Source organism: Halichoeres trimaculatus, unplaced genomic scaffold, assembly GCF_033239565.1.
Source record: "Halichoeres trimaculatus isolate MK-OKI-2021-1 unplaced genomic scaffold, fHalTri1.1 fHalTri1_scaffold_23, whole genome shotgun sequence".
In the NCBI taxonomy this organism is placed as follows: domain Eukaryota; kingdom Metazoa; phylum Chordata; class Actinopteri; order Labriformes; family Labridae; genus Halichoeres; species Halichoeres trimaculatus.
In genome coordinates, this window is record NW_027437201.1 from 9,952,102 (window position 1) to 9,967,782 (window position 15,681).

General features: G+C 40.2%; 1 protein-coding gene across 1 annotated transcript in view; it reads right to left on the bottom strand.

The window, feature by feature from the left end:
* Nucleotides 1–13,881, bottom strand: part of mta3 (metastasis associated 1 family, member 3) — a 40,696-nt gene extending 26,815 nt beyond the window's left edge. The window contains exons 1-3 of the mRNA XM_074662982.1: nucleotides 13,586–13,881; nucleotides 8,462–8,529; nucleotides 4,586–4,679 (exon numbers count right to left, since the gene is read on the bottom strand). Coding sequence (XP_074519083.1) covers nucleotides 4,586–4,679; nucleotides 8,462–8,529; nucleotides 13,586–13,613 — 190 coding nt within the window. The 5' untranslated portion in view covers nucleotides 13,614–13,881. The remainder of the gene's footprint in view (nucleotides 1–4,585; nucleotides 4,680–8,461; nucleotides 8,530–13,585) is intronic.
* Between the last annotated feature and the right edge of the window lie 1,800 nt (nucleotides 13,882–15,681).

Here is a 15,681-nt window from a genome sequence, read left to right on the forward strand (position 1 = left end):
GCATCCGCTCCACTGTCTGCAGTCGCTACTCAGTTACAAGCAGAGTCATGGCTCGGGTAACAGCCAATCAGCAGTGCAGTTATAACAGTTATTGCAGTTACAATGAAATTATGGAAAACTTTATTTATTGTAGAAAACTTTAGCTATTTATTTTTTTAAGTTTTCATTTAACTTTATAAAAAATGCTGCGAAGCCTGGGAGCTGTTTGATAAACACGCTTGAAGGCATTAAATGAAGTTAAGTGTTGGAGTTTGTATTGTTCAAAATTTTGACACCAATATTTGCACTTTGACTGCAAATTAATATCGGCTTCAAATTTTGGTCGTCGGCCTCCTTGACTACAAATAATTGATATCTGTATCGGCCCTGAAAAATCCATATCGGTCTATCTCTAATTGTAACGGCGGTACTGTTCTCCTGTTATATGCACTTTTTGGCTAACTGTTTACATGGCAATTGTGGCGGCAGCGTTTCAGAAAAATTCCACCCTGGGGGCCGTTTTTAAAAGTTTGCATTTTGGGTAGGCTAAAACGCTTTTTCTGTGTAAACACGAGGCCTGAACGCCACAATACTTTTGTGTTTCACCCTAAAATCATTGTCATGTAATTGGCCCCTTAATGTACAGCAGGGGGTCACCAGTCTACAAAACCACTGGCTGAAAAGTATGGCACCTACAGGTTCAGGCTCCGTTTAAACAACAATGTTTCACCAAAAAACAACAAAAAAATGCAGTGAAAAAAAAAACAGACAGAAATGCAGAGGGATTGCATGGAGCAACAGATGCACATTTTGTTGAAAGGCAGTCAGCAGATACAGCAGCACAAACACAACATGGTAGTCCACCATTATTGTTGTTGTTGTTTTTTTGCATGGCAATTTAAGTTGCCATAATAAAAGTATAACGTGCAAAGTGAAACATGATGTCAGTGTTTCTGCTGAATTGCTGTTTACATGGCAGGAGTGGTCACAGCGTTTTAGAAAAGTTTGAATTTCATAAGTTTACGTTTTAGGTCGGCTAAAACGTGGCTTCAGTGTAAACATACTCTTGCGTTTCACTCTAAAACTGTTGTCGTGTAAGTGGCCCCTTAGATGAACAAAACCATTTCCCCTCTTCTGAGGAAGACTGCAGGAAGTTTGTAGTCCAGTCATGTAAAGGTAAAACTGAAAGTGCTTCCACACTATCAAATTCAACTTTCGCCTTTTCAAAGAAACATTTCTAACTCAAAAAAGTCCAGATATTTTCTGCAGTCTTCCAGTCTTATCCAACCCTCAACCTTCACTGAAAGTTGAGTTCATTTTCTGTCTGTTAAAACCTCTGGAGGCTGGAGGAAGTTTGGAGAGAACGAGCTCACACAAACAGACCCACGGCAAAAATAAACTGTTTGCATTTGTTCTGGATGAATCCCAATGTAAGGTAAACAAACACGTAATGTAGGAGAGCTTCAGGAAGAGATGAACAAGATGTTAAATGTTAAATCACTCTATGATTACGCAGACGGCTGATTTATGCACATAAGGAGATGCTTGAATCAGAATTCTCTTATTAACACATTAAAATCCTTCCTTTCTTACATCTACACCACACGTTTAAGCAATCCAGCTGAGACTCAAACACGACACAACCTGTGTGTTGCACTAAATTAAGTTTATTTGTTTTCTTTCTGACCTGTTCAAAGTCAAACGTCTGTGTTCATATTTTTACTGATGTCTGACCAGCTGGTGGGCGACTGACTCCAACAGTCTCGTGGACTTGGCTCCGTGCTTTAATGAATGCACAAGTCCCGCGTACGCTTTGGTTTTTGTTTTTGTTCTCAAGGTGGCTGTATGTTTACAGAGTCGAGCCAAATCAGCAAAACTGGTTTTCCACAAATGGTCCCCGAGCACAGAGAGCGGTATTTAGTCACACAATACATTCCTGTTGTTCTGCTGGAGCCGTCTCTGACTCACTTTAACTTTTTTTTTTGAACCATTCTTCTCTGACTCTGCAGCTCATCTCAATCATCATCCTTCAAGTTGAAGAACTCAGAATTTCAATTCCAGGATTTTTTTGTTGCGTCTTTTCATTTGGAAGCAAAAACAAAGTGAAGCATCACCGGAAACAATTAAAGGCCTCCCACACAGAACAGGTGTTGTGATAAAAACACTTTTCCCTCCTTTCATCTCCTGAAATCACCACAATCACACTCAAAATCTCTGACTCTTGGTGAAAAGTATTTAAAAAATGGGTGTGAGCTTTGGCGTGTTTTCAAGTTCTGCTGGTTTCTGAACAGCTGCAGCGTGGTGGTGTTGTTTTTCTGATATAAAATATATCACCATCTATGTGATGATAAACAAAGGATGTGCTTAGGGAAAACACAGCTGGGAATATCATGAGCGACATGACACATACGCAGCCTCTAAGACAGGACCTGAAATATCCGTTTGCTTCTGAAACTGATCAGCAACACCAACGGTTCATGAAGGATTTAATTTTCATTAAGGATCGGAGTAAAGCTTTATCCAAGTAGTGACTTAAATGTTTTTCAAGTAGAGTTACAAAATGCAAAAAGAAGAGACCAATGAGACAGAAAAATGGAGTTGGCAACCACAAACGACAATTACAGGGAACAGGGTTCCTACAGCTCGAGGCAAGTTAAATTTAAGACTTTTTTAATGGCGTTGGAAATCAAATCTAAAAACAAGGCTACAACGAACCACAATTTAAACAAACAAAACTAACAAACAAAAACACCACATGAATTACCTGAATTAGATGCAATTTCAACCCAATGTTTATTTGACATAGAACATCACTTTTTACTTTTTTTAACCCCATTTTTACAACTTTATGCCTATTTTGCCCCCATTCATCTTTTTTTGGCCACTGTCACAACCATTTTTTGAATTTTTACGTGGTTTTTGAAATTTAATTTCAAATTTAATTCTCAATTTTGCGGTCATAATCAATTTTCCTAAGCCACTTTTTGATTTTTTTGGCCAATTTTTCCCCATTTTTCTCTCTCTCCAGGCACCCTAGGTAGAACCAAGACATGCGTCTGCTTTTAAGTTCCTGGTGCAACCACATCACCGTTTTGTTAGTTCCGCTATGTGGATTAGGCGATGTTGCAATGAGAGTAAATCAGGGAATTATTTAGAAAAATAGATCATTGTTACTTAATATTTCTTTTACTTCAAACTAACATAAATCTTACCAATGTGTTCACATTTTTAAGACTTTTGAAATTTGGATTTAAGACTTTTTAATGCCAATTCAGGCCTTATTTTAAGAATTATGAATTCAATACCTTTTAAGACTTTTCAAGGATCTGCAGGAACCCTGAGTGAAGTAGTCTGTTCATCAGCTGATCAAAAGTTGAAGACCACAGCCTTTAAAAGGAAAATATGCACAAAAAGTGGATCAATGTGATTTTCTGTCAGGTATTCACTCTGTCATGACCTCCTGATGGCAAAGGCTAAAGATCTTTCTCTCTTTGAACGTGGTCTCATTGTTGAGCTGCATCAGCCAGGCCTCTCACAACACGCCATCGCTGCTGAGGTTGGACGCAGGAGGACTGTCATTTTGATTTTCTTCAAAGATCCTGAGGGTTAGGGAGCATAAAAGTCCAGAGGTAGACCCCAAAAAGATTTCACCAGCTCTGAGCCAGAGGATCTGATTGGCTGTCTGTCAACACAGGACGATTCCTCGACCCAAATTAAGGCCGTTACTCGAGCCAACTGCAGCCCACTAACCATCAGATGTGTTTGAGAGAGAAGAGCTTTAAGAACAAAACATGTCTTCAAAAGCCTTGTCTCCTTCAATGCCACAAACTCGCCCGTCTGGACTTCTTCAGACAGCAGCAAACATGGGACACTGAAAGGTGAAGAAAGTTTGATTCTTTGAGGAGAAAAAACTGAACTTTGACGTCCTGATGGCTTCAACGTTACTGACATGACCAGGAGATCCCACTGGAGATGTTTTCACGGCGGCACAGTGGAGGGGGCACCATCATGATCTGGGGCTTTTTCCTTTAATGGACCAATGGAGCTTCAGGTTGGTCAGGGGCGTCAAACGGCGGCTGGCTCTGTGGAGATGTTGCAGGGGACCTCCTTCATGACTGAGGGCCCTGGTCTGTGTGGTAATGACTGGGTTTTTCAATAGGACAACGCTGCAGGTCACAATGGGCTCCTGACAAAGGACTTCTTCCAGAGGAATCAGCTCACTCTTTGGGAACAACCTGCATTTTCCTCCTGAGAACGATGGAGCTCCTCACCACTGAGTTGTTCCTGAAACTTTCATTTCTATTTTAGGTGTTTTCAGGTTTTCTTGGGCTGTGGTCTTAAACTTTTGATCAGCTGATGAACAGCCTGTTTCACTTTGATCGTTTTTTGCAATAAAATGCTTACTGAGATTGTTTTTGTCTCTATCCCTATTCCTTATTTTTACATTTTGAATCTCTATTTAGAGCCTATTTAAGATCCAACATTGCAAAAATGGAAATTCTTGCAATTTTTCAACTGGTCTAAGACCATTGGTTTGTTTTTGTTATTAACGTGACAAGTTTTAGAGAAAGAGTCTGAAATGTGTTTGACTGGAGCGAATACTCACTTGCATGTTTGTCTGCGAGCTGGATGAGGCTGTGGGAAATGTCTCGCCTCCTGTAGAAACACACCACCTTGGCCTCCACGTTCCCGCTGGCCGTCTGAAACGGAGAGAGAAAGAACAGGAGCTCAGGTGACTGACATCGATGGTAGCACCTCCTTGTGCAAGCCTTTGATTTCCCAAGAGACCTTGTTTCATTGTGAGTTCATCAAGCCACGGCATTATGACAAGCTGACCACGCTGGGAACAGAGCTTTTGATAGGATGATTGATTGATTGTCTGGTCGTGTAATTAAAGCGACAGGCTTAAAGACTCAGGTAGAGGTAAATGTCATGACTGATGGAGAGCGAAGGATGGAGGGTGTTATTATAACTGCTTCCATCTTCTGCTGCTGTTGGTGCGAAATTGTAGGTTAGAGCAGATATTTTTAGGGGCGGATATGGAAAAAAACATGAGAAACACATCAGACTGCAAAGAGAAACCATTAAAGGCAGCACAAACTACTTCACCCTAGTGACACTTCTTGACAACACACATCCCTGAACACAACTGGCCCTCAGTTTTCAACAGCTTCTTGTTAGCACATGTCCGTCACAGCGTGGAGTCCTCACAGTCAGATGGGGAGGGGGTAAGCAGGGGGTGTGAGATGACAGGACATGACATCAAAGGCTCGCTGTAGAAGTATCAGTGAATTGTTTACGACATAATTGTGGAGGAACCAACAGAGAAGGACACTAAGTCTGGAATTAGAGCTTTTGTCTCCTCCTTCAAACTGTGACGTTTGTATCCAGGTTTCCTTTGGTGGTTTGATATAAATTACTTAACATTCTTGCTCCTGGTGAATTTCCTGAATTTATCTTTCTGCTCCTCCCATCTTCGATCCAACCTCACTTAAAAATTCTTTAAGAGGGCTGCCAGAAGAAATTCTGCCTTTTTTTTACCTTTATAGGTTGCTCTCCCCTATGAGGCTAGTCCTCAACCTGGCTGCCCAGGTAAAAATTTGACCTGCAACCTTGTCCCTGAATGTCGATCCTTGCTGTCATCCTACATCCTGTTTCCTACTCTAACTAAAAAAGCAACGTTTCCTTATGGTAGAAAACGAAGATTTCTGATGATAATGTGTATAAACAACAAGGCCCAAATTAATTACACATATGCAATGGGCTTCATCAGAAAGCAAAAAAGCTTTTTACAGGAGCAGCATGACTGATTTAACTTTGCGGAGTTTCATCCCAAACAGCTCTCTTAAGTAGGGATGCACGATATTATCGGCACAATATCGGTATCGGTTGATAAAAACTTAAAAACATGTTTATCGGCAGATATGAAAATTTCTGCCGATATGCACAGCCGAAAAGGTGCTATTCAGTTAGGATTATTATTATTTTCCATCTGAAAAATAAGCTCCTTCAATAAAATGTAGCACTTCATTTATTTTCACTGCAGAGCTCTGTGTCTGTCACCAGGTTGTTACAGTAGCTCTAAAATAATCAAATGCAACTTGGTTATGTTTAAAAATGCATTGTACATTTAAAGTTCATGTGATCTAAATAAATTATTTTTCTGTATTTCAATACTGAATGTCTTGAGTTTAAAAAATAATACATTTCTTATTTATGGTAAAATCAAATGTTTTTTGTCTTGTTTTATGTGTGTTTCTTAAACAAATAAGACCGTCACAATAAGAGTAACATATAAATTCCAGAACAGGAAAGACTTAGCTTTCTTTACAGTGAAAAAAACAAACAAACCTGTGGTTATCGGTATCAGTATCGGTATCGGCCAAAAGGGGTTCCGATATATCGGCATATCGGATATCGGCAAAAATCAAATATCGTGCATCCCTAGTTTTAAGCCCTGTTTCCACCAAGTGGTCTGGTTTGGATCAGTATAGTTTGGTAAGGGATGGCTCGGTGAAGCCTGATCCTGCTGTGTTTCCCCGTGGTAGGCAGCAAGTAAGCAAGATGCCAATAGCCAAGTCAGCTACGTAATAGCGTGATGCCATAGCAGTGCGACACAGTGTACCCTACTAATAAATCCAAAAAAGAAGAAAAATGCACGGTAAGTGACGATTCTTCGACTTATCACCCATCTGCAGTATTTCTAGCTCCACCTTCTGGGGTCAGATAAGTATGTCTGGCTACTCAACGGAAGGGTACCAAAAAGTGGGACGGTACGGGTTGGTAATTTGGGGACCTGTCCCAGTTTTGGTCAGTGGAAACGCTACAAAAAGTGCGCCATACTGAGACAAACCAAATTGAACCTTTGGTGGACACAGAGCTTAAGAGTTTCTAGAAAGAAGAGAATAAAAAGGCCTGAAGCAGCCTCTACTCCAGTCTTGGGTGAAGCTAAGAAACACAGCAGAGAGCAGGTAAAGGAGCATAGGGAAAAGAACCAGTTCCACCATTGCACCTCCTTAGTACCATCAAACTGCATCCCAAAACGCCATGATAATGACGTCCCATTGCGTGATTGCAAATCGCATTACAGCATCCCAAACACAGCAGGAGCACCATGTAAGAACACACACACACACACACACACACACAGATATGCACAAATACACAATGCCACCTTCTTCCTCAGAAGGAGGATCAGAGCCACAAGCTATTTACCCCCCTGTGCGTGACTGCTGTAAATGAGGCGTAACAGGGGCGCCTTGAAATGGCAGGATGTGAGTGTGAGCTGGTGAGACTTCTCATAGGTAGCCTAACCTGTCCCACAAAGCCTCGTCTCCAGTCACATGGATATGCTCGATGCTAATGCTACTCGCGTTAGCTCTACCTCTGACACCTGGACATTGAGTGTTGGTTCTGTCGATGTGTTGAGCCACACGGTCATCCATACGTCTGTATCTTTCTTTTTACATTAGCACATTGGATATCAGCAAAAATCTTCAGAGCTTCATCTCAGCATTTTAACAGCATAAACTAAAAGATTTCAGGACTTTGTTCTCATGAATGCGTATTTTCTCGTAGTAGTTCCTGTAACCAAACAACCTGTAGAGTAGGCCCCCTGCTGCTCCATTACTCCAGCACACACATTCCTCGTGTACATCAGTGCAGCGTTTTGCTCTTTGGTGTAAAAGGAGATTAAATCTGAAAAGCTGTTGGAACATCAGAACACTCGTCTGGCTGGAGAGATGGATTTCGTTTTAAAAAACGACCTTTCAAATGAACACTTAGAGCCTCAGCCTCTTCATGCTAGCCTTACTTGTTGCACAGATTGCTCTTTTTCATTGCATCATACTGTGGGTAGCTTGTGTTATTCCCCTCGCCTCCATTTAGCTCTTATTAAAAATACAATGTCTCCTACCTGAAGTTTTTAATACAAGGCCTCAAATGTGTTTTTGTCCTGGACTGATGCTGACCTGATCTGACATTGATCCGCCCACATCATCTGATAATAAAATGCATTTATCTGAGTGCTAATGGAAACCAGGGAGAGCTCCTCTCCTTGTATTTAAACATGTTGGTTTCTGTCTGTTCTGAGGTGAACGCGCTCAGGGATGATTTAAAACAGGTGACTCCAACGCTGTTCAAATATTGGCAGAAAACACATGAGACCAGGTCCAGGTTTTCAGAGCTGGTATTAAGTGATCTCTAGTCATAAGCTATCTGAGCTCCTGAAAAGTCCATTACAATAATGAATCCCGCCCACACACACACACACACACTCACACACACACTTAAAGGTGTGTCCAACGGCAGTTTGGTGGAGACAAGGGAACACCTGTCACGTTTCATCAAATTACAAACACATCCAGTCCCAAGCATCAGTGCAGAGAGAGGCGAGTGGGGGGAGGAGCAGAGAGGAATCCAAGCTATTTGACCTGAGGCGTAAAAAAGGTATAAACACACAAAGTGACAAACAGCTCGGTACCTTGTTGAGTTCTTCTATCCGGCGGATCAGGTAAGGGTTACTGGAGGAGTTCTCGAAAAATACATAATCTGCAAACAGAAACACAGAGTGTATCAGATCAGAGTGACGTTTTACAGGAATAACAAAAATCACCACAAAATAGCTGTACTCAACCACAACCATCTTTGTTAATGTTTTCTTTCACTTGAAGGTCCCCCCTGAACTCTCTGGCACTGCAGAAGTCTGTGTGCCTTTCTACAATCCCCCAAGTGCCGCACAGGTGCTTTCTTGTGCTATTTGTACGATTCAATTTAATTTTGATTCTTTAGGTTGCCATTCAATCTGATACTGATTTAATTCAATATAGATTTCATTATTTTGATGTCGATTCAGTGAGGAATAGAAATACACAAATAACAAGAGTTTCCATTCATAATTTGTAAACATTTATTTTCATGCCCAAGTTACCTTGTGTGGTATGTCACCTCACATTTTTGAATAATAAAACAACCCAAACATAGTAGTGAAGCAAAGTGGAGCAACAGATGCACATTTTGTTGTAAGACAGTCAGCAGATACAGTAGATTCAGCAGCACAAGCACAACAAGGTAGTCTATGATGATCGTAACTAAGGAACTGTTGTCGTGCTGTATGCGCTCGCGCAAAGTGGAGTGTGACGTCAGCGTTTCCACTGAAAACGCCGGCTTACTGTTTACACGGCAACGGTGTCGGCAGCGTTTCAGGAATATCCCACTCTGGAGGCAGTTTACAAAAGTTTGTGTTTTAGGTCGCCTGCAAAGCCGAAACGCAACAAAACTTTTGTGATTCACCCCAAAACCGTTGTTGTGTATACGGCCCTTGAATTGGGCGGGAAAATGTTGCGATGCATCAGTTAATCAGTATTTTTACCCACCCATGGTAACAATATTATATTTTGGAAGTTTTTTGTTGTATAACAGCAAAATGCAAATTAAACAAATCAAAGAGTACTTTTTTACGATGAGATACTAGTGAAACAAACTTGATTTCTCGTTATGATTAAAGGAATATTTTACTATTCTAAAACCTCGACTCTTCATTTTACTATCTGGCCATCAGTCCTGAAAGAGTGCTTAAGATTAGAGCTGAAATGATTCCTCGAATGATTCAAGGTACTCGATTACAAAATATACTTGAGTAATTTCCTCCGCCTCGAGGAATCGTTTAATTTTAAAAAAGATCAAAGAGTGGTTTTTCAAATAGAGCTGAGGCCATATTAAGAGAGTTTTCAGACCCATCAAGCCACCTCTTATACAAAATAGCAACTAGCAACAACAGCTTCTTTTCTGGAGTTTGGAGACTAATGGGTCATTCTACGAAACTGGTGCCATTTGGGTCTGCAACATTTGATGAGATGTACAAGGCACAAAAAATGTGTCAAAGTGTGTTTACAAATTTTGGAGCTACCAAAGCAAGTGCTGTTATTGACATGCTGTATCAGAAAATTATATTTCTTAAAGAGAAAAATTTTCATTTGAAAAATAACTGCCCTTTAACTAAACAAAAATGTATTTTATCCGATTACTCGATTAATCAATGGGATTTTCAGAAGAATACTCGAATACTAAAATATTCGATAGCTGCAGCCCTACTTAAGATGCTCCGAAATGGTGAGCTAGCCTGAAAAACATAAATTTAACATGGAAAAGCAAACCCAAATCACCATTTCCCTCTTTACGTTGAGCCTCAACAGAATACACAGACACATCTGGTGATTGAGTTAAGGTGATGAGAGATTAGCTTAAAAACTGTAAAAATAGATTAATAATGAGGTAATAATCTAACCAGGTGGGGTTTTCTTGATAGCTGGGCGTTGTGTTTATTTTGCTTGCATGTCACATCAATGAAAGGACAAATATAGTAGATTCTGCTCACCCAAATAACTATTCATCTCATTTCTTGTCGATAAGTTGTTCTGACAAGATTAATAAGTGACTACACATTCTTTTAGCAACTTTGTTTTTTCCCTTCAAAATCTGAACAGAGCAGAAACTAAACAATGTTAAGTGTAAGTTTTGGATGGGGGGGGTGTTAAAATTAGTACTTAACTGTAATCAGTCTATTCATTCCCACCTTCTTTGAGATTTGTGTGTGTGTGTGTGTGTGTGTGTGTGTATGTTTATATTTACATTCAACCACATTCCCATTCCCTACTAACAGCAACATAAAAGCAAAAAAGGGAAGAGATAAATTAATTTGTTCCTCATAGCTCAGTGAACCCAACACTATGAGCATTTATGTCTGTTATGAAAGTCCCAACAATCAGCAATTGTAACGTCAAGAGGATGAGGTTCAGAAATGTTACTGCAGAGCATGAACTGGGACGTTATAAAGGTTTACTGTAACAGATGAGCACAGTTATGTGTGTGCTGCTTTCTATTTAAAGTCTGCCATGCAGTCAGCTTGGTTTTGTCAGATAAATAAATAGGACAGGGATATTTGTAATCCATAGTTTTCAGCTGGTCGTCAGCAAAATCAGCATTAACACTGATTCACCCACACTGAGGATCCAGAAAGAAGTCTGGTTCACCACAGCCTGGGAAGAAGATACAGTAGCTGAATACTCCTGGTCATGACTGATGTGATTGACAGCTGCCTCAAATCGTGTAATAACCATGTGCTATAAACAGCTATGGAAAAAGGTTAATTTGTAAAAGTCAAACGCACCAAACCAGGTTATAATTAAGTTTCTTTCTGCTCAAGGATTCAAGATATGTTTATCCTGCAGGGTGTAAAGACATCCACTCCAAAATTACAAGGTTTCACCCAGCAGTTTGAGAATAGTCAGAAACCCTAAGCTGACATGTACGATTCATACATTTAATGAACCAAATTTTTCTGGTTCTTTCAAAACCACACCATGACCAGACCACAACATGCCATGCTGCCAGTTCCCACACTAATGAGACAAGTTAGGAACGTTTTCTTCTACTTTTTTTTGCTTTTCATCTTCGTGGATATAAGTCATGATTCTGTAATGTGAACTCCAGGTAGGGCTGGACGATTTCAAGAAAAGATTGCATTGCGTTTTTTCTGGCAGATATTGTGATTTCAATTCGATTCACAATTTTCTTCAAATCAAGCTTTGGGATATTCACATGTAGGGCTGAACGATTTTAGGAAAAGATCTAATTTTTCGGGCAGATATTGCAATTCACGATTTTTTAATCATCAATAGCGATGATAAATAATCTGTTTTCATCAACTTCTACTCCTAAACAGAGGCTTTGTGTTGTTGACCTGCTCACCAGCACTTTTATCATATAGATTGTCAACAAATTTATAAAACAGAATGTGTATAATACTTGACACAACAGATCCTGAGTCAGTCAGGAGCGCTGCAAAAAACTGCTGCTTTGGCGATCTCAAAATTGCATTGTCTAAAATTGCGATTTCGATCTGAAAATGATAAATTGTTTAGCCCTCACTCCAGGTATGGAGAACTGAAATCATCATATCTCTTGGAGAACATGTATGGCTGTTTAAGGCTTCTATACAAAATGTGTTATTTGACATTAATTTAGGAAAATCTTGCAAATTTTATTAAAGCGCTATAAAGACAATCCTAAAAAGCTAGTCTTTACTTTTGTTACAAAGCACTTTTATTTGAACCATGAAATAGAGAAAGCTTTGTAAACTCAACTCGTACCCTTGTTTATTACCAGCCTATATAACTGCTACAGTGCTTGAAGATATTGGTTGCATTAGTGAGTCGTGGTTACTTCCTGCCAGTGCTCATATACCAACTCCTACCTCACCAAACAAAGCGAACATAACCTGGCTCCTCATTTTATTGATAGACTCTCAAATTTGGGTTGGAATTAACATTATGTCAAGCAGTTTAACCTGTGTTTTGACCCATGCTCTATCACTCTCCTGTTTAGCTTTCTTATGCTCTGACGTCCTTTTTCTCTTTGTCGTTTTAGCTCCAGTGTCACTACAAAATTAATCCTAGAAATCTCTTTCTTCTTGAAAATCAACTGATCAAACTTCTCACTGCAAAACTTTGCTGGATAGGGCATTGTTGTCACAGGGCCGTCCACAAATACTGAGAAATAGCTTCCAGAAGTAACACACTTTGACAGCTACAATCTCCTTTTAAATCGTGGATTTTGAGCAGGGAAATGTATAAAACGAGACTTTTTAAAGTCCTCTCAGGACTTTTATGGTCTGAGTGGTAGAAGCTGGAGTTTACAGAGAGTACTTGAAGGCAGCAGGAAAACTATAGTTGAGGTGACCATATGGACACCAGAGTGAAATACACCACAACAAAACTGATAGCTTTTACAAAAATATCACTAGGTAAAAGATTTTGTTTCTTGTTACTGTGGCTAGTCGAGCATTTGTGCAGTTTAAGCTCATTTGAGGTCTGGTCTCGCTGTAGATCTGAAGTGTGTGTTAATAGAGGTGTTAATCCAACCTGACGCAACGACGCCATGAATCGAGACTATTATTTGGTGTGAATTCCATCAGACTGCTAACAACTTAGCCAGCCAGAAGAGGCAATCGGCTTATAAGTGACATTTGAGGTGAATTTTAGTAAACAAAATGACAACAGCAGGCGTCTAGGGTAATCAGATGTGCCGAGAGGAGCGCTACAGCTGCAATAATGCTAATGAGTGAGGCCATTTCTGTTGCTAACGTTAGCTAAATAAGGACTCGTACTAATGGCTGCATGCCAGAAGAGGCAAATACAAAGGCAGCCTCAGACTGCCCGTGGTAACGTTTTAGCTTCCTTTAAACACATGTCTAGCCGAGAAGTCATGCAGCGTGTCAGTTTCCAGTCTCCCAGGACTCAGTTAGCGAAAACAAAAGCCCAACAAAGGTGAAGACGAAAGAAAAATGTTTACATTGTGAGCTAGCTATTTAGCAAGCTGGCGGCTAGCTGCTGTGGCCACGACAGACGCGAGGCCTGACCCATTTTGAATCCCTAAATACTTAAAAATTATCACCTCCCTGCTCCAACTTGATGCACCTCAGCCAGTGTAGCACAATCGTATCAATATATAAGATGCAAACAAACTACAATAACGCTTCACAAACCTCCTGGGATGCAAAAGCAGAGGGGTTTCAGTTTGATAAAAAGATCCACACTGACATACATACCTCCGACCCGGTACATATTGGCCGCCATTTCTGCCCTCCCGGAGTGTAAACCATAAACTAAGAGGAATAGAATAAATTAATAAAAACAATAAAACTCAGTCTCCTCAGAGGTAAAAGGTGCGATAAATTACAGTCGTCGAGACTCCGGCTGCGGGATATTTTTTGCTAATCAACCCCCCCTCCTCCTCGGATCCACTGTTCCCTTTACAATACAGTGAACTCACGGCAGCCAAAAGAAGTCGGATCAACCCGAAAAACCACTGCTGACGTCGAGCGGCCGAGCACGCGCAGACAGGCGCGCGCAAGTACGCACACGCTCAGATGCGAACACCGTTACCTGGAAAACACCAGGAAATAAGTTTATTTGAGTAAAACAATAAAATAGTCATGCATACGAATACTGCTGAATATATCACGTTTATTTGTACTCTGTGGATCCAAGCTGTACCATCTTTTCCGGGCAGGTTTACTATGAACGATTAAGTCAGAAAACAGAACGAGGAAGGGATATCGCTTCATGTTTTACAATTAAAAACGTGCCAATGGCAAGGTATGAGTACTTGCAAACTAAATTTACTTCATAAGTATATTCAGGTTTTCTGTTGTTAATGATGTTGTATTTGTTTGTTTGTTTTTTAGACAGTTTTTCTAATTCCAACCAAAACAAAAACCTGCCAGTGGCGTATATGGACTTTTTAAAGGGCAGGGGCTTTAAGATGAAAAGGGCACATTCAGTGCCTTCTTGATATTGGAGAGGGCACTTACTTCCACTGTTTTCAGGGGCACTTTAGCACATGGTTTTTGTTTTTTGTATGCCACCCAAGAGGGTAGTTTATCATGTTTTAACCAGCCAGGAAGACACTGAAGTGCACATCTTGGCTCACAAGAGAGCACTTTAGCAAGTGTTTTTGTTCACAACCAGGCACTAAAGTGTGTATTTATGGTCACTAAAGGGCACTGTGTGTTTTTTGCTCACAAACAGGCACTTTTACAAGGTTTTTGCCTGAAAAGTGGGCAAAGTTGGTACCATAGACTGTATAATAACTGAATGTTGTTGATATTTAAAGCAAACTGGCTGGCGCGGCCATGTTTGAAGTGAGGCGGGCCTTGAGTCTCCTGTCAGTCACGTGAGCTGAGATGTGTTCCTGATTGAGCAAACTCCAAAATCCTGATATTTTCTAAATTGTGTGCTGAAAAGTGAAATTAACGATTCAGTCAGAAGATTTTTTTTTGTACCAGGCTATAAATATGTCTATTTATGCGGTGAAAACGTCTTTTTGTATATGACTTCTGGTACTTTGGGGGCCAACCTTAAGCTAACAACCGAGAAACAGCAGATAGTAGCACTTCTGCATGGTGTCATATTTTTAAATCAAAGGTTGCCACTTGGTTGGCACACATTTAGGCTCACAAGGCACGTAACACACATTTTGGCACCCTTGAGGGCACTCTAGCGTGTGTTCTGTCCACCGAGAGCGCGCTTTAGACAAAGTTTTTCATTAATTGGGCACACTTCTGAAACCAGCATATGTTACATACCTCAATTCCTTAAATTTATTCTTAGTTTTTATGAAGAAATTGTGTTTTATGTACAGTGTGACTTAACTTTTTAAACAAGTTGACACAAAATTATTATTTCAACATGTGTTTAATCATCTGGGACAGCAGATTAGGTTTATCTGGACAAATCGTTACTGAGGATCTCTGCCTGGACTCCTATCATTACAAAATAATGTGTTAAACTGAGTGTTTCTTGCCCTGCTTTCAACACTTCTCTGTACCCCTTCACTTAGACAAATTGGACAACAAAACACAAAACTAAACCAAAATTATTAATTGACAGTGATTTTATTCATCGTTGTTGATCATTTTAATTGTTCTTTCCTTCTTTTGGGGGAAGTAATGAACTGTATATTTTCTCTATACTGTTTTCCGGAGGCATCACTTCAGGGGGCAAATGTGCGTAAATTCTTTTGATGAGTTTTTGTCTCCCCGTTCATGTCTCCGTGCGCGCACCCATGTGACATCATTGATGGGATTGGCTCCCCTGACTGGGGTGGAGAGCCTCCTCTACAGGCTACAGAGGGAGAAGAAGC